Source organism: Symsagittifera roscoffensis, chromosome 2 (genome assembly GCF_963678635.1).
Source record: "Symsagittifera roscoffensis chromosome 2, txSymRosc1.1, whole genome shotgun sequence".
Classification (NCBI taxonomy): Eukaryota; Metazoa; Xenacoelomorpha; order Acoela; family Convolutidae; genus Symsagittifera; species Symsagittifera roscoffensis.
Window position 1 is genome coordinate 81184545 of NC_087063.1, and position 18342 is coordinate 81202886.

The 18342-nt window shown below is 35.9% G+C and overlaps 1 protein-coding gene across 3 annotated transcripts in view; it reads right to left on the reverse strand.

The window, feature by feature from the left end:
* Nucleotides 1-3672: 3672 nt before the first annotated feature.
* Nucleotides 3673-18342, reverse strand: part of LOC134840621 (kalirin-like) — a 54307-nt gene continuing 39637 nt past the window's right edge. For 2 of the 3 annotated variants that reach the window (XM_063856556.1, XM_063856558.1), the window contains 10 exons: nt 17664-18110; nt 16767-16898; nt 14721-15005; nt 12731-12827; nt 11516-11731; nt 6878-7040; nt 6359-6639; nt 5248-5425; nt 4747-4884; nt 3673-4151 (listed from right to left, as the gene is read on the reverse strand). In XM_063856556.1, the coding sequence (XP_063712626.1) occupies nt 4086-4151; nt 4747-4884; nt 5248-5425; nt 6359-6639; nt 6878-7040; nt 11516-11731; nt 12731-12827; nt 14721-15005; nt 16767-16898; nt 17664-18110 (2003 nt within the window). In that variant the 3' untranslated portion in view covers nt 3673-4085. The remainder of the gene's footprint in view (nt 4152-4746; nt 4885-5247; nt 5426-6358; nt 6640-6877; nt 7041-11515; nt 11732-12730; nt 12828-14720; nt 15006-16766; nt 16899-17663; nt 18111-18342) is intronic. The other variant, XM_063856557.1, reaches the window with a different exon arrangement.

An 18342-nucleotide genomic window follows, 5' to 3' on the forward strand; every position in this document is an offset into this window, starting at 1 on the left:
AGTTTTTGCCCAATTTTTGAAAATTAACCTTAAGTCAAATATATTTTTTCTTGCATTTGTTCCAATGCCTGATTAATGTAACTTGAGTTCAGACTTTCGTCATTATATTTGGGGTGAAATTGATTCAACTAACCCGAACATCAAAAAATGCTGAAACGCTTGTGTTAACAGCTTGTTGCAATTTTCCTTATTTTTTGTTGATTTCTGATCATTTTTGTTTATGTCAAACATTAGTGATTTCTAACGGAAAAATCAGGGAACTCTTGACCGAAGGTACCCGTTGTGCGAATCTCGTGGTGCCCAAATTAATTGTTTTGAGTTCAATTTCGTGTTTACCTTTAAACAAAAAGCTGCTTTTCTCCAATGTTGGTATATCGCTTGTTTTGTCGATCTGTATCCGAACCTTTAAAACTTTTTCTTTCTGAATTTATTGAGTGTTAGTGAACAAAATAGTTTTTGGGTTATTTAGATTTTGTCTATTTTGTTTAAATTTTTATCTTTAAAAATTTTAATCTTATTTTCACTCATTTTTATTAGCGTTTTCACTTCGACATTTTTTAATTCATATTTTTAAAGAAAAAACTTGAATAAATTTATATCATTAAAAGAAGCAAACTACACTATCCAATAGCTAGCTATTTCAAGTGATGCTAAAAAAGTAAAATGACTTGTAGAAAAGTATTCAGTTTTCTTCGTAGATAAGGGCCTAGGCTCACAGCCGGTCAACACCTGTTTTTTTTAAAGCCCAAAATATTTTGTATTAAAAAAGTCATTGTCATGTAAGTTGTCTGCTTATGTTTTGTCGACTTAGTTTTCACATTTTGTGCCTTTCTTGTGCTGTAAGCTGACACTTTTCCAAATGAATGTGTCTTTGATTCTTTTATTAAACTTGCAATAAGCTAGGGTATTGCAATTGCATACTAAACTCTTATCCCGTAAATAACTTAGTTCACAAATTGGTCAAAATTAGAATTTAAGTTTTTGTTTGTCTGATTATATTTTGCCGGTTTAGTTGTCATTTCGCATAATTGTTTTTTTCTTTACGCAATTTACATTGAAGTTGCCCTTAGTGTTTTGATTTACTTCAGCTGTTTCTTATTTTTTGCTTTCGTACTTTTTTCGCTTAATTTTTTTTTCTGCTCAAATTGTTTCGGCTTCATTTTTATCGGTTTAGTGACCTAATTTTGAGCCGTTTCACTTTAACTGTAGTTTTTATGCTCACCTCTGGATTGCTCAAATTTCTAAAAGTTTTTCTTGGCAACAATTATTTTCAACTTTTTTCGCTTTTTTTCGGTTTGATTGGTATCGGACTATAATATATCCGCTTAATGGCCTCATATTGCATATTATCGAAAAAAAATTGTGTGTGCGTGTGTGTTTGAGGCTTTGGGGGACTTAATAACTTTTCGTAAGTCTTTTTTTTTGTTTTTAGTCGTTTTTTCACTTAATGGGTTTCGGCCTATATTATGTTGGCTTAGTGGCCTCATATTGTAAGCTTTGTGTTTGAGTGTGTGTTTTGAGGGCGAGCGGACTTGTTAACTTTTTATAAGCCGTAAGTCACAATTATTTTTTTTCGGCTTCAAGGATTTCTGCTAAAGTTTGTTACCGCTTGGCAAGTTTTCTTCCGTTGCTAATTTCACATTCTTTTGTCTTGGCTTGTTTTTTGTTTCAAAACTGAGATGTCTAGTCGGTGACCAAACCTGACAAGAAAATATATTTAATTTAAAAAGGTATTTTGGAGAAGTAACTATTCATATTGCTGGATTCCGCTAACAAAATGCCGACTCTGTTGACATTTTCAGCTTTGCAGCTCTCGCTTCCAACTTTGAGTTCCTCGATGGCGCAATTTTATTGCACACAGATATTTTCGAGTGTTTGTGGATTCCACCATATAGTCTGAAATTTGCATTTTTTTTGCAGGTTCCGCGAATTTGGCTGCGTTTGGAACAACTTAAAGCAAAACAGTGTTTTAAATATTCGGTTTTCTGACTCAATTGTTTCTTTTTTGGATGGATGAATTTGTGTTTGAACTTGAGGAAAATCAAATTGAAAGAACATGGGAAATTGAAATTTTAAAAGCCGCAGGACCTAATTTTCTTCAATTTTGAACTTCAAAAGACAAATTTGAACTTCACAAGACATTTTTGTTCCGAAGAAGCTCTGAGTTAGTTTTTGGTTATTCTAAAAAAAATATTTTTTGACTTTTCATGGATTTAAGGTTTTACGGTACAATGCTACCCCTTGCAAAAGCCTTGCAGTTTTCGGTGGGAATTTAACTACTTGAGATATAATCTATCTAATTGATTTCTTTCTGGAGTTTTTGCAGATTTTTTTTGTTGGTTGAATCATTTTGGAAAGTTTCAAAGAATACAATAAAGACACTTACATAGATCGTGTTGATAGTTTCTCGTTTCTTTATCAAAAAAGTTTTCAAAGTTGTTCGTTGTTCACGCTCAAATCAGAATTTTTGCGGTTTGATTATTGATTTTTTTTTCTTGATTCGAATTAAATTACGCTCTTGATTAACAAACCTTCCAATTGAGCAGAAAAATTGAATGAATTTAAGCTTCAATTTTATATCTCAAAATTCCTACTGGAAAAAATGATCGATAGATCCAATTTACCAAAATTACAATACGTTAAGCAATAAATTTTACTTAAATTCACGATGAGTTGTTGTGATACCGGCCGCGCTTTCCACAACAAAATTTCTTTTAAAACATCTCATAATCAATATAGTTAAAGCCTCAAAAGTTGAGACAAATAAGTTTGCGTTCATATGTAGAGCTGGTCTAATTGATAAGTTGATTTTTTAAACAGTTTTAGTTGAAAGTTTAAAAGTCGGATCGATTGGCTAAACTTTAATTTAATTCAAAAAAAACTTCAACAACTTAGCATTTATTTTTTTCAAAAATTAGTTTTCACATTGCGTTTTACAAAGGTCGAAGCATTGTTCACGCTCGCATTAATTGCATTATTCATGCTCGCATATATCGTTATGCATCAAGTTTTTTTTGTATGCTGCTCCAGATGCTTCGCTCAACTTAAAAACAAAAAAAGAACTGGCAGAAAAAAAGACTTTTTGAAAAAAAAATTGGCAGTGTTTTATAATAAATGGTAAAACTAGCAAAAAACCACAATTTCGGTAACAATTCTCCGGGATTTCAACCCAGCCGTATCCTCAATAAAATCAAAGGACACTGAAAAGCTCTTTCCCCGCCGGAAAATATCTGGAAATATATCAAAGATATAGTTGAAAAATAGTTACCAAGGTCAAAGCGGAATTGGCAGTAACAATCCAAAATCTGGCTTCCGAAATTTTTGAAGATAACTCTCGAAATGCAGCTATTTTTGGTGTTCTTTTAAGATGAGATTTTTCATATTGTGCAGAGTTGTGTAATTGTTAATCGAATCTGTTCCCTTCCTGAGAACACATTTTTTCTAACCCAATTGTGATTTCGAAAGACTAAATTTCAAGTCGTAGACCAATTTTTTTTTCCCCTAACTGAAAATTATAAACTTGGGCTGCGCCCTGATACCATCAGTCTCGTTTCAAATTTATTTTTTTTTGTCAATTTTCATTAAAAACTAAGGCCAAAACCTTAACGATACGACTTCTGAACACGAAAAATTGTAATATTTTCATTTTCTGAACAAATCAAATGTGTGAAATTTTAAAATTCAGATATTTTTATTGCACTAACTTTTTTTTTATAAAATGCCAATTTGTCTAGAATATAAAGATAAGTGAGATAAGTTTTCCGGTTAACAGAACAAATATCAATCTGGTTGACAATAGTTTTTTCATTGTTTTTCTGTCCGTGTTAAATATGTCCGAATAAAATAACTTTTCAATGACGTGTTCAAGGAGTCTTCCAGCGGCTAAATGTAGATTTGGGTGAGGTTTTCCTATTGAAATCCCATCCCAAGCTCTTGGCGAGTCCATCAAAATTTCATCTGTTTTGTAACTCGAAACAGTTGGTGAAAGCGTAGCACACCAATCCTGTTTTTTTTTGCGAGATCACATGATTGCGAGGTCACGTGATTGCGAGGTCACATGATTGTATGGTCACGTGATTTTGAGGTCACGTGAGCGTGATCGACTGCAGAAGTTGTCGTATCGATTCTCGCTTGAGAGGTCTCACGTCAGTCTGGGAAAAAATGTTTAATTCAACTACATGTAAAACTAATGGAAAATATGACAATTATAATCGATTATATATCTTTTAATCACCCTATTTTTGGTCATTATAATGAATTAAAATCCCTTATAATCAATTATTAAGCCTATACTTGGACGCGGATTTTTAACACAATTTGATCATCAATGATCAAATGGTCAAATTTTGGCAAAAAGTGTCAAAAACGCATTTTTCGCTCAGTTTATATAAAACTTGACAAGCAATACACGAAAAAATATGTTGGCAAAAATTTAATTTTCTGGAGGTGTCTGAGGTTTGGTTCCAAAATCAAACCACCTCGCAACGTTTAAGGCGAATACTGTCTTTGTGTTACGCTTAGTTACGGTGTTATTAGAGGGTGAACTTTATTTGGTTTTTTCCTCTGTTCCTATTCAAAATGGATTCAGCTGCTTACGCAAATTTTTTTTCCACTCTCCCCCCTCAGATCAGCCTTTTATGGGTTGATGGGTAGTTGATTTTAAGTTGATATGTGTAAATGGGGTTAAAGGGGGGGGTTACATTAGGGGGGGGGGGCAGTTGCAAATAGTTATTTTGAATTACTAACTGCACAGTGTTGGCGTCGGTTGATGAAGTTCTGCAGTCTGTCCACTGGGATGGGTGGGGACGAAGAGGGGGAGGGGGAGAAGTGGGCAAACCAGGGGTGGCCCAGACACCCGGAAGAGGTCAGCCTCAAACTGGGATCCTACAACACACAAAAGAGGTGAAAAAATTCCAAAAGATAAAGTGCTCTAAGGACCATCAGTTTGAGATATCGTGATCTTCGAAGAATGTAAGTTGGCTCGAAAACAACTGTAACCTCTATTTGAAAGCCTTCATTTAGAAATGTAAAAACTTTTGATTCTGGACAAATTATACAGGTTTTAATGCGCCACAATTTAAGCGGTTAGACTAACTAAAAGACTAATTGAACGAAAAACACGACTAAGTTCAATCTTGGCAAGAAATTATTCCCCCTCCATTACTTAATATTAAAATGAGTTGGCGAGGATAGGGGGGATAAGCGGGATAGAGGGGTGGGGGTTGTTAGAGGTGTGTCTCTGTGTACCCTGTTGAGTAGTGACATGATGAGGTGTCTAGCATGGGGGGAGGTGTCGCTGAAGTGTTCTTCTGGCAAGGCGAAGTCAGAGTGTAAAATGTGTCTACATGTCTCCTCTCTGCTGTCGTCCCCGTCCAAGAAGGGACTCAGCCCAGTCAGTAACACATACAGCACACAGCCCAAACTCCTGCAAAATTAGAAGCACAATTCAAAATCGAATTAAAGAATCTTCTGCAAAAACATCACTTCGTTGATAGAGCGCCATAAGATGCATACCTTAGTTTATGGCGATCTCTCAAGTGATGTTTTTGCAGACGAATTCTTTATTTTTATTTTTGTTTGTGTAGTGATTACACTTGAAAACAATTTATTATGGTTATTATTATACCTTATTTTGGTTATTTTTTTTTATACCTGTATCCAGCTGGTCGAAATATGATCAGACCGATTCGACACAAAAAAAATGTGATTCGAATCGAAGCATTCGACCGAAACCATCCATGTTTCGAGTTACCAGATGAAATTTTAATAATCGACTCAACTTCGACCGAGCATAAATGATTCAGCTGGAGCTCGACTGAAAAAAAAATTCAGACCCAATTTCCATCAATACAAAAATATGTTTATATAACTATGGCAATAATTTGATAAAGTATGAAATATATACCGTTATTATTATCATTGTTATTTTACCTGGGGTGAACTGGTCAAATTCTTGGAAAGAAAAAACTTTCCAAGAACGAAACGAATATCTTTCAGTATGTTATGAAAAATAGTGTCTGATTGTTGTAAAAATTACCCTGAGGAGTACTAATTTGGTTATTCCAAACATATTCGATCTATACCTAACTACATTTTGCTAAAATACACTATAAAACTGATGCTGATGCAAGGCGGAACAAACAGTTTATGTGAAAAACAACCTAAGCCGGGTAGGAAGTGTTATCAAACATGTTTTAAAACAATTCAAAAAAAACACGTTTTGAAACAGAAAATATAAAACAGGATTTTTTATTTTGAATTGTTTACCGCAAAAAATTAGCATTGTCTGGGAGTCGAACCGCGACGATAGGGGTATCAGGCTACTAATTGCTTTCAGTGCTTCTTAAGTCATGCTTACCACATATCGGCCTGACACGTGACCAGAAATCCGTTTCCACCCTCTGGGTCTATCAGTTCTGGGGCACAGAACTCAAAACTACCCAGAGGAGTACCCGGCACGCAGTGGGGTACAGCCGGGGGAGAAATAGGATGCGCAGGGTGGGGGCTGAAATGGTCCCCCCAAGGGGGAGGGTGCGGGAGTGAGAAGGGGGTGTGTGTTGTGAGTCTTCTGGCGTCTCCGAAGTCGATCAGTTTGACATTAGCACTTTGACTGGTCGCTTCAACTAGCAGATTTTCCGGCTGAAATGCAAACTCATAGACCCCATGTAAATGAGTTTTTTTAAAACTTCCAGGTATTGCTGGAAAATTTTCAAAATTTCATCTAAGCGGGCTCTACTATACCTATTCAGTACAGCAATCGAATAAGCCCAATGGGGGGAGAGGGTCGAATAAGCCCAATGGGGGGGGGGTACACTCTAAATTGTATCTTTTAAACATATTTCTAGAGTATATGGCTGAAAGAGACTATGTTTGTTACCTTGACATCTAGATGGGCGATGTGGTTTAGATGCAGATACTGGAGTGCTTCTGCCACCTGTCTGAGGAAGGAGCAGGCCACTACCTCCGAGTATGTGTGGTTGTCCCCGTAGTGCTCCACCAGGAACTCGAGCAGACGACAACTGCCGCGACCACCGCCCACACTAGAAAAAAGAGGATAAAAATAAAAAATAAATAATCATAATCATATAACAATCATAATAATCATAATATTAAAAATATCATAAAAATATAAAAAAAAGGTCGTCGAAATTTTTTTGAAAATCCCCCCCCCCCCCCCCCCCCCCCCTCGAGAAAATCCTAGATCCGCCCCTGAATATAATCATACGCATAACAATCATAATAAATAAAATAATCATAAAAGCAAAACTCCCAATAAAATCATAATCATCATAATAAACTTACATACTCTTAATCAGGGCGGATCTAGGGTTTCCTCGAGGGGGGCTGCGGATTTTCAAAAATTTTCAAAAACTTTGTCGTCTTTTTTTAAGTCGACCAAATTGATTTTCCGAGCTTTTTCAAATCACTAGAAAGACCCTAGAACCAAGTTAACACCCTCCGCCCTGAACGTGTTTGACGCGCATTCCCCTCAAGCGCACTCTCCTCAAGCGCACTCTCCCATCAAAAGTTAGTATGGATTGGCGCCGCCAATAGTATTAGTATGTAAAAAATTACGGGTCCGAGTCGGTCTACCAAAAATGGAGGTCTTAAAATAGTACCAAAGGCGGTACCCTTTGGGATGTCCAAAAAACGAATCCTCCCCCTCCCCCCCCCCCCCCCTATATCTGCTTTTGCGCATAATAATCATTATCATTATAATCTTAATCATAATCACAATAAAATTGAATGAGATAAACAGTGCATTGAGTTTGAATTGTGTATGCGTGCGTTGAACGTATGCACAGCTTGGCCTCATGAGCCAATGTTTGTTTCGCTGTTTTTTTCATGTCTCAGCTTTGGTTTTGTTTTCGTTTGTTTTGGTTTCCTGTTTATATATTTGAATCACAACCACAAAAACATTCTAAACGTTGAATTTTTGTTTTGCTGTTTTGTTTATTTCATGTGTTAGCTTTGGTTTTGTTTTCGTGTGTTTTCATTTGCTGTTTTTATATTAGAATCAAAATCACAAAAACATTCTAAGCGTTGAATGTTTGTTTCGCTGTTTTTTTTTCATGACTTAGCTTGGGTTTTGTTTTCGTGTGTTTTCATTTCCTGTTTTTATATTTGAATCTTTACCACAAAAACATTCTAAACGTTGAATGTTTGTTTCGCTGTTTTGTTTTCATGTCTCAACTTTGGTTTTGTTTTCGTGTGTTTTCATTTTGTTCCGACTTTCAATACGAAAGTAACGGAATATTTGTGCTCGGGGTGGGGTTTTTTTTTCTTCAGACAAATTTCGACTTTTTAACTAGCCGTTTTTGACGGAATTTTTTAAATATAATTCGAAAGGTATTGTTGCCTTGAGCTTAAGTTTGAAAAGATATTTCACCTGTGATCATTTTTTGTAAAGTTATGGGGGTTTAAAGATTGCCATTTTGGCCAATTTGGGACAATTAACGCGCGATATGTTTCGCACTATTAACGCGTAAGCGAGATTTAATCCGTCTTAGAAATCGTTCCAAATTGGTTCAAGGAAGCTTATATGCCATAATTGATTGGTTAATAGGAGCAAAATTTATCACTTAGTACTTATTATGACGTGTGGGGGGATGATTTTAAAAAAAAAATCAAATTTTAGAAAAAAAAAATTTTCATTTTGTTTTATTACATTTAATTTTTTAATGTTATTAGTGCTCCATAAAACTTAAAAGGCAGTCGAAACATTCAGGGCTTCGCCCTGATACGAGCAGTCTTGTCTGTTTTTATATTTGAATCACAACCACAAAAACATTCTAAACGTTGAATGTTTGTTTCGCTGTTTTTTTTCATGTGTTAGCTTTGGTTTTGTTTTCGTGTGTTTTCATTTCCTAATTTTATATTTGAATAATTACCACAAAAACATTCTAAACGTTGAATGTTTGTTTTGCTGTTTTTTTCATGTGTTAGCTTTGGTTTTGTTATCGTGTGTTTTCATTTCCTAATTTAATATTTGAATCATTACCACAAAAACATTCTAAGCGTTGAATGTTTGTTTCGCTGTTTTTTTTCATGTGTTAGCTTTGGTTTTGTTTTCGTGTATTTTCATTTCCAGTTTTTATATTTGAATCATAACAACAAAAACATTCTAAACGTAGAAACAATTTTTCATTAGCATACCATTTAATCATTGAGTATACTTTGTATAGCAAAATTGTTTTTTTTTTGTCACGTTACTGTTTTTGCTTACACAGAATAAGTCAAACAGTAATTACACTTAACATTCTGATTTGAGAATTGGTTTATACAATGGCAGCTTCAGAACTTCCAGCTGTACATTGCATAGTTCCTGGCGGAGCAGAATCGGAAATCAACGGCTTCAAATCAATGAGTGAGCGGTACATGGAGACGCATTTTCCACATTGTTTCAACGACCCTTATCCAAAAGTGTCCATTTAGTCCCCCCTCTTCCACAAAATATTCCACCTGAACCTCCACAAGGGCTCTTCAGGCGGCGACATAAAACCAGATATTCATCCAAACCACTTCAAAAACTTCAGAACAGGTCAAAAATCTTCAATCGACGAGTATAATTTGGTCAAAACCATTCAGAAATATGCAACAGAAAACGAAATTCCAATGTTTGTGTTCCACGGCTTCAAAATAGATCCACCAAAATGGGAGCTTGTCAAGTCCATTGTTCATTACGAGTTGTTGCGCGGAGAATCGTGGGAAGAAATTGAAAAGCTTATGGAAAAAGAAAAGTACCTTGATAAAGGGAAACCTAAAGAGATTGAAATTGACATGGTGACGGTTGATCCAATTAACGGCTTCATAGTTTGTGAAGTGGAAAGCAAAGAATCCGACGACGAAGCAAGTACATCTGACAAAAACAAAAGACTGAAAAGCGCAGTCAAAGAAATGAAAACAGATGTGGCTTTGTTTTCTTGGTTGTTCAAAAGTTTCGGTTTGGAAAAGATTTCTACAAGCATCAAAAAAGTAGCTATCCTACCTAACGATAAAATAACGGACGAAGACGACAGGAGATTTGGGCAAGCAGAGACTATACTTGTGGTATTGTGTTCGAAAGATTTCTGGAAACGATAATTCGATTGCGGCATTGAGTGCATCTGTTTAAAGAAATATAGTGCTAGTGATGGTTGGCTTATCGGCAACACTTGTTACAAATAAGGTCACTGGCTTAGAAGTGTCCGAAGATAAAGGATAATACTGGAAGGACCTGCAGGGTCGGGTAAAACTATTTTGACATTTTTTAAAATTCTTGAATTATGCGTCAGAGAGCCAAAAGAAAAAGTTTTGATTGTATGTAGAGGAGAGTATTTTAAGAAATACTACGAGATTCTGACAAATAACGGAATTAAATGCAGAATGGAACGAATGATTGAAGAATGGAATCTGAGTGGTTGCGAACTTGATTCCTTGCTTGGTTTCACGGAACCTGTGTTGGAATGCCAAGTAATCATTTTGCAGACTGAGCTTCTCCTGCGCCAGCTTGGAAAACTAAATAAGAAATGGCAGCACAATCTTCATGTAATCCTTGATGATGCTGATTTACTGCAAATAGCCTTAAATTGTCCTCAACAAATCATCCGAGCAGATGGTGAACGATTCCTGTCTTGGGTTGCCTTAGATCAGGAGCAGTCTCAATTTTTGCTAATAAATGAAGTTGGCCATGAAGAATTCAATCGTTTCACAGAATCCAATGTAGACAAACGTTTTACACTTGAAGAAGTACTTCGAAATTTAGTGGAAGTACAACTATTCAACGCTGCTCTCGCATCTCATATTGCAAGATTTCCCCAAAAGGACGGAAATCATTCAAAAATGAAGCAAATTATTATGACATTTAAAACCAAGCTGACAAAAGTAGAACTAGTCAATATTGACACAAATGAAAGATCTGTTTCCAATTTTGTAGGAAAATCATAAATTAGAAAACAAAAAATTTCTTCAAAAAATTGCTCTAAGAAACGTAAATTAGGTTTCTGTCTTTTAGTTCCAATGGCAGTGGATTAAGTTCAGGTCTGCAATTATTTCCCAGTACTATATCGCTTGTATTACTCATTGTCATTTCGAACTCCTATAAACGAGTGGTACTCTCTGAGAACATTTTCATAGCTTGTAAAAAATTTCATTAAGTTATAAAGTGTTGTTTGTTGTTGGATGAGAAAAAGTTTAATTGGATAAACAGTTTGCAAAATTCACTTGAATTTTTTTCTGTTAAAAACGGTGGGTTTGAGTTTCGGCCCAATTTCAGATAAAATTATGCGCGTTTTGAGCCAACTCGGATGCGACAACTAATTTAGTTTCAAAACGATCAGATCAGACGCACGTTTTTTGAAATGCAAACAATTGTTTCAACAGATGCGAAATGCATCAGTTTGTAGAACTTATTTTTTAGGATTCTTAATCACACCATTTATTTTAATTCTTATTTTTCATCAGTTTTTAGAACTTATTTTTTATGATTGTTAATAGCACGATTTATTTTAATTCTTATATTTCAATAATCACTTACAGTGGTAGTATGAGCACCAATGAGTTAGACTGTGGGTGTACATATGTGTGTGTGGCCTTCAGAAACAGATGGGGGGCACAGGAGTGGACACTGTTCATGAGGGTGACCTCCAGGCCGATGTCCCGCTTGTCCAACATATTCCCATTCACAATCTTGGCTGCCACTGTTCGCCCTGTCTTTTTCTGCTCACACTTCCAAACTGTGCTGAATCGACCTCTGCAGGCAAAAAAACAAGAGTGAAAATGGAGAAAATATTTCAGGGTCATGCCTCGATAAGCTGCATAGCTTTTTGCATGATCCTTGGTGGGTTTGATTTGTACATGCGGTTTATTGTTTACCTGTCTGTATAATATTACTCTCCTAAATAAACTATGAAATCAGGAAAAAAATATATTTAACCAGCCAACTGGCAGTCAGTAAAAGTATCATCTGGACCTCAACGAACCGAAAAAAAAACATAGTCGACGGACAGTTCGTAAAGTATCATAGAACTCCAGCAAACTGACAACTACTTCAGTTTTCAATTTCTAAAAAAATATATATGGTAATCTTGAATTTCTTTTAATTTCAAAAAACGTTGATATTTCACCTCATTTTTGAAAAAAAAAAACCAAATTGAAGGAACTGGATGAAGAGATAGTTTTTTTTATAGCGCTGGAAAATCTTATAATTAAAATCCACTTTTAAAACTAAAAGCCAATCAAGTTTTTGGCACAATTATTGCAATAAATAATCATAATAATTGAGGTTTCTGCTATTCGCAGAGGATCTATGAAAGGATATCAGGGCTGTCTGAGCATAGAACGTTTGTATTATTTCCCCGCATTCCAGACTGAATTAGTTTTTGCGACTAAAGGCCGTTACTTTTGTGTCTAGAGTTTTCACGAGGTACCACTATTGCAGCCGAATTTGGTCAGGCTGTGGTAGACCTCAAGCTAGAGGTCAATTGAGAGCTCGTCCTCACACACTATCATTGCAATCGTAGGGAAAATTTTAAATAAAAAAACCTATTTTAAATTAGTAAAACATAAAGCAGAGATTTTTTTAAAAAATCTTTATTTCTAAGTTAGAAATAAAAAACTTTTAGAAAATCTCAGCTTTATGCAAACATTTCATAAAGAAGTATTTATGGTCAGAATTTTAGATTAAAAAATTAAGTATTTCTCATAGAAATAAAGAATTTTTTCAATAACTTATGTTACAGGCTAGACTCACTTGGCAATTTCCTCGACTTTTGTGAAGTGATCGTCGAACTTCTGACTCCACGTGACTTTGTCAGCTCCATCGTCCCACAAGCGACCCCCTTTCTTCTCTAAAATGAACAAACAACACATATGAATTTTATTCAAGAAAATTTCCGGGCTCTTTTCCAGTCCCCCCTTGATAGTTTCTGAAACTCAATAAAGTCTATTTAAAGTGACTTTTCATGTTATTAACGGAATTAAAACTTTTATATCTTGCAAAATGGCGTGTGAACAATTTTTGAATAGCTGTATTTTGCAATTCAAAAGAGGTAGGAAAGTAAAAAAGAGCCTTAATCCGCACTTTTTCCTCCCCCCTTAAAAGTTTTCTTAAAAAAGTGGCTCCAAGAAAAGCCCGATTATAGTACAAATTATTGCACACGAGGTATTTAGTGCAAACCAAACCTAACAGGTCCTGCCCATTCCTAGTTACTGACTCAACTTGAGCTATCTTCATGCCCGAAGCTTCAAAAGAACTAGAACTCTCAACCAATCGACGCCCTTAAAATTTTCCAAAACTGACTGATTGTTTTTTGCTGGTTTCTTCGAATTTTTGAACACTGAGCTCTGATTGGTTGATAAATTATTGTGCATTCGGTCCCCCGCGCATGAGGATTTCCCCTAACTCAACGACTAACAACCCTTAAAATTTATTTTTTGGCGCGCGCTTCCCTCTATCAATTTGTCTGTTTTAGTACCAATTCGCCTTGAGAAAAAACTTGGCCTTGAGAAAAAAATTGGCCTTAAGAAAAAAACTTGGCTTGGAGAAAAAACTTGGTTTTGATAAAAAACTTGGCTTTGAGAAAAAAATTGACCTTGAGAAAAAACTTGGCCTTGAGAAAAAACTTGGCCTTCAGAAAAAACATGGCTTTGAGAAAAAACTTGGCTTTGAGAAAAAACTTGGCCTTGAGAAAGAACTTGGCCTTGAGAAAAAACTTGGTCTTGAGAAAAACTTGGCTTTGAGAAAAAACTTGACCTTGAGAAAAACTTGGCTTTGAGAAAAAAATTGACCTTGAGAAAAAACTTGACCTTGAGAAAAAACTTGGCCTTGAGAAAAAACTTGGCCTTGAGAAAAAACTTGGCCTTGAGAAAAAACTTGGCCTTGAGAAAAAACTTGGCCTTGAGAAAAAACTTGACGTTGAGAAAGAACTTGGCCTTGAGAAAAAACTTGGCCTTGAGAAAAAACTTGGCCTTAAGAAAAAAACTTGGCTTTGAGAAAAAAACTTGGCCTTGAGAAAAAACTTGGCCTTGAGAAAAAACTTGGCCTTGAGAAAAAACTTGACCTTGAGAAAGAACTTGGCCTTGAGAAAAAACTTGGCCTTGAGAAAAAACTTGGCCTTGAGAAAAAACTTGGCCTTGAGAAAAAACTTGGCTTTGAGAAAAAACTTGGCTTTGAGAAAAAACTTGGCCTTGAGAAAAAACTTGGCTTTGAGAAAAAACTTGGCACTGAGAAAAACTTGGCCTTGAGAAAAAACTTGGCCTTGAGAAAAAACTTGGCCTTGAGAAAAAACTTGGCCTTGAGAAAAAACTTGACCTTGAGAAAGAACTTGGCCTTGAGAAAAAACTTGGCCTTGAGAAAAAACTTGGCTTTGAGAAAAAAACTTGGCCTTGAGAAAAAACTTGGCCTTGAGAAAAAACTTGGCCTTGAGAAAAAACTTGGCCTTGAGAAAAAACTTGACCTTGAGAAAGAACTTGGCCTTGAGAAAAAACTTGGCCTTGAGAAAAAACTTGGCCTTGAGAAAAAACTTGGCCTTGAGAAAAAACTTGGCTTTGAGAAAAAACTTGGCTTTGAGAAAAAACTTGGCCTTGAGAAAAAACTTGGCTTTGAGAAAAAACTTGGCACTGAGAAAAACTTGGCCTTGAGAAAAAACTTGGCCTTGAGAAAAAAGGCGCATCGGTTGCATCGATTCCGTCGAAGGTTGCATCGATTTATTTCCAAGACCAGCCCCTTGTTTTTGACTTACTGTTGTTCTTGCCGTTTGTCTCTAGGTGGTTGTTGTTATTGTTGTGATTTTGTTGTTGTTGTTGTTTTGATGTGGATGTGGATGTTGATGACGAGGCACTGATGGTGACTGGATCTGAGGCTTCGCTGGGCAGACTGATGCCAGAGTGGTTGTGGGCACTGACTCTGAACTGGTAGCACACTCCAGGGGTCAAGTCTTCAACCATTGCACTCAAACTGTTACTGTTGGTGTCGCTATCCTTGCTAGTTTCAATTATGCCACCATATTGAGAATAGACACTCGAATCTGAAATAGGAAAACCATCAATTCTTATAGTTTTCCTTTTTTTATGTCCTGGAAAAACTAGGAAAATGAATGTAGGGAAAATGTAGTGACGAATCAAAAACGGTCAATTTTTTTATCAATTTTGTTGAAAATCCACCCCTGCTGATAAGTAAAGGATTTGACCAAAAGTTTTGAACGGGACCTGGCTACTGCTTCTCAGGGAAAGATTTAGGGGAGGGGTGGGGTGCAGACATTCCTTTTCCCTATGGTAGTTTTTAAGAATATCAAATTTGGCTGACTTTACCTATATATAGCCTTCGGTGCCAATGTTTATATAAACATATATATATATATATATATATATATATATATATATATATATATATATATATATATAGCAATCTAAAAAAACTAAATGAAAGTCTTTCTTAATGAACTAAAGACGCAACGTTTCAACTTTTCTATCCAGCACAAAGTTTAAAAAATTGCTCTCTAGCGAGAATATTTTGAAGTACTGATGAACATTTTCAAATTAGATAATTAAATGACTAACACCAAAACTTGACATTTCCGAACCTGTAGTGGGATGCTTTTAAACCGCATTCAGTATTGCAAGTCTTGCCTCCAAATGTGTCTGCTCAAACATTTTTAGCTTCCGAAATATGACTGTTTTTGAAAAATTTTCACAAAATTTAGATTAGAAAAAAACCTGCAGAAAATTTTAGATTAGCAATACTATGGTAGAGTAATGTCGGATTTTTTTCAGGAATTGAAAGTGTTTCCTCCAAATCATTGCCGTTTGAGATATGATAAATGTTCAATAAATTTAGATTTAAGAAAGTTCTTAAAATTTAAAACCGGCAATCGTATGGTGGGGTGCTCTCAGAGCATTTTCAGAGTTTACAAATTTTGGCTCCAAATACGTCTGCTAAATCGTTTTAGCTTCCAAGATTCCATGATATGAATTTTTTTGTGATTTTTTGAAAAATTTTCAAAAAACTTAGATTTAAATAAACTATGGTAGGGTACTGTCTAAGTACTTTCAGGAATTGCAAATCTTGCCTCCTAATTTATCTGCGAAAATCTTTGTAGCTTCCGAGGTATGACGTAAATTATATTTTTGCGAAAACTGTCTTGCCTCCAAAAATCAAATCTTGCCTCCAAATACTACTGCTCAAAGCCTTTAAACTTTAAAGATATGACGTTCTTTCTTTAATTTTTTTAATGTGCCAAAAACTTAAGATATAAAAAATTTTACAAAACTCGAAATTAGCAAATCATTGAATTAGCAAATCGCTTTTGCAAGACTGTTCAAGTAGAAATACAATTGGGTCCCCTAAACTTAGATGGGTCACTGAAGAAATTTTTTAGGCCTTAAAAACTTTGAAAACATTGTTGGCATTTGTTTTGAAGTTTTCACAAAAACTGCCAGGCCTATCTTTCATACCCGCTTTTTACTGGAAACCAACTATCATACTTGTACCTCAGTTCAAGTTAAAATACGTTTGCTTTCTGCGAGCCGATTGATTATTGAAAACGTACTTGAATAAATACTATTTTTGAGGGAGTGCGCGCCAAAAAAAAACGTGGTTTCTTGGTCAAAATTGCTCAAAACGTTTTTTGCCAGGTTTTTGAAAAACTTGCTCGCAGCGCAAGCAATTTTGTAATTCTTCTAGTGTTCTGGGAGCGCTCGAAAACTCAAAAAAAGCTTGATAAAATTTTTGAAAATCCGCCCCCCCCCTACATCGAGAAAATTGTAGATCCCTTTCTGCTGGCACTGACCTTTGCGTGCCAGTTCTATGGTGTATCCAGTGATGAGTTGGTTGCCAGTGTGTAGGGGGGCACTCCAGCCTATCTCCACACAAGTTCTGCTCTTCTTTAGAATCTCCGGCTTCCCTGGCTCACCCGGACGACCTGAAAAATATCGAACAGGATAATACAGAATTGGTTCATCAAAATCGGATGAAAAAGGAAAATGATTCAACAAAAATGATCTACTTATCAGCCTCAAAATCTCCCCTCAAGGGGCGGATTTAAATATTTCGAGGTGTGTTTTAAAATAACTTTCGAAAATTTTTTAGACTTTAGGTCGACCCATAACAATTTTTCGGGCTTTCCCAAAACACTATAAAGAGTTAGGTTCAAAAGAGATTAAAGGATCTAGCTCTAAAACACATTAAAACAGGTTTTAAGGCTTAGGTTGGTCGAAAAAGTGGGGAGGTTGTTAAGTAGATCCAACGAAAACTTTGAACAGAAAACGACGACCATGGTTAAACATGCACGATAGCATATCAATGAAATACTTCTAAACATTTTTTGTGCATGACAATAAATGTATTTGCAAATATGGAAATAAAGGGTTTCGAAAGCCCTGTTCATTTTTGTTGCAGTCTGCAGAATTGGGCCCAAAGCCCATTTGTTTACGAATCCAAGAGCAATTAATTAACTGTGAAACGCTCTTGATTTGTTGATAAAATCAAATTTATAGGTTATAGTGTAACTCATTATAATATATTATTTTACTATAGTAATGCATGAGTTTAAAGAATTTGGCAGAATTATTATTAAATAATTGTTCTATTCTAATAATTATTGATGAAACACTAAATGATTGAGAGGTGTTATATCGACAATGATCAATTACATTAATTCATGCAGCATTTGTGACGCTTATAACACCTTTGACAATCAGACAAATCTGTCTCATAGAAGAACCAAATTGATTGCTAATCACACACGAATATGTTCCTTGATCCTCGTGGCGACAACTGGGGATCTCGACAGTCGAGACTCCGTCTTCACGTGTTGCCAACCGAATGTTCCGACGACGCACCCGATCCCCTTTTGGGTCGCTGACACTTTCGCCGTTCGGCCCGAGCCAGGTTACCTTTGGAGGGGGCCATCCGGTGACACTACACTGCAACAACCCTTTCTCCCCGGCCTGGACGGTGATTACGGACTGCGCAGGTACTTTGAGGAAGTACGGAGCCCAACCTGATTGGGAGATGTGATCGGGGGAACGATGCTTAGACCCCCCGTTCGGTTTAGGGCAGGAGTGGGTGGGGCTTTTTGGGTAAAGTGTTGCGTATGGGTTTTCAGAGGAAGATTGGCAACATGATTGGCAAGCTGCATGTTGTTAAAATGTGCAAATTAAAATTCTGTTCAGCTAAATTTGCGGAAAAAGTTGCCATTACTTGAAAAATAAAGCAACATAGAAAGTGAATCTAAACTATTCAATCTAGTTTTGTAAAAAATGTATATCTAAAAAGCGAGGCCTACGCCAAGCAGATTGCGAAAAATCAAACAGCTCTCGGTTGTAAGATAAAAATAAAGTTAATAGGTTGAACTATTATGGAAA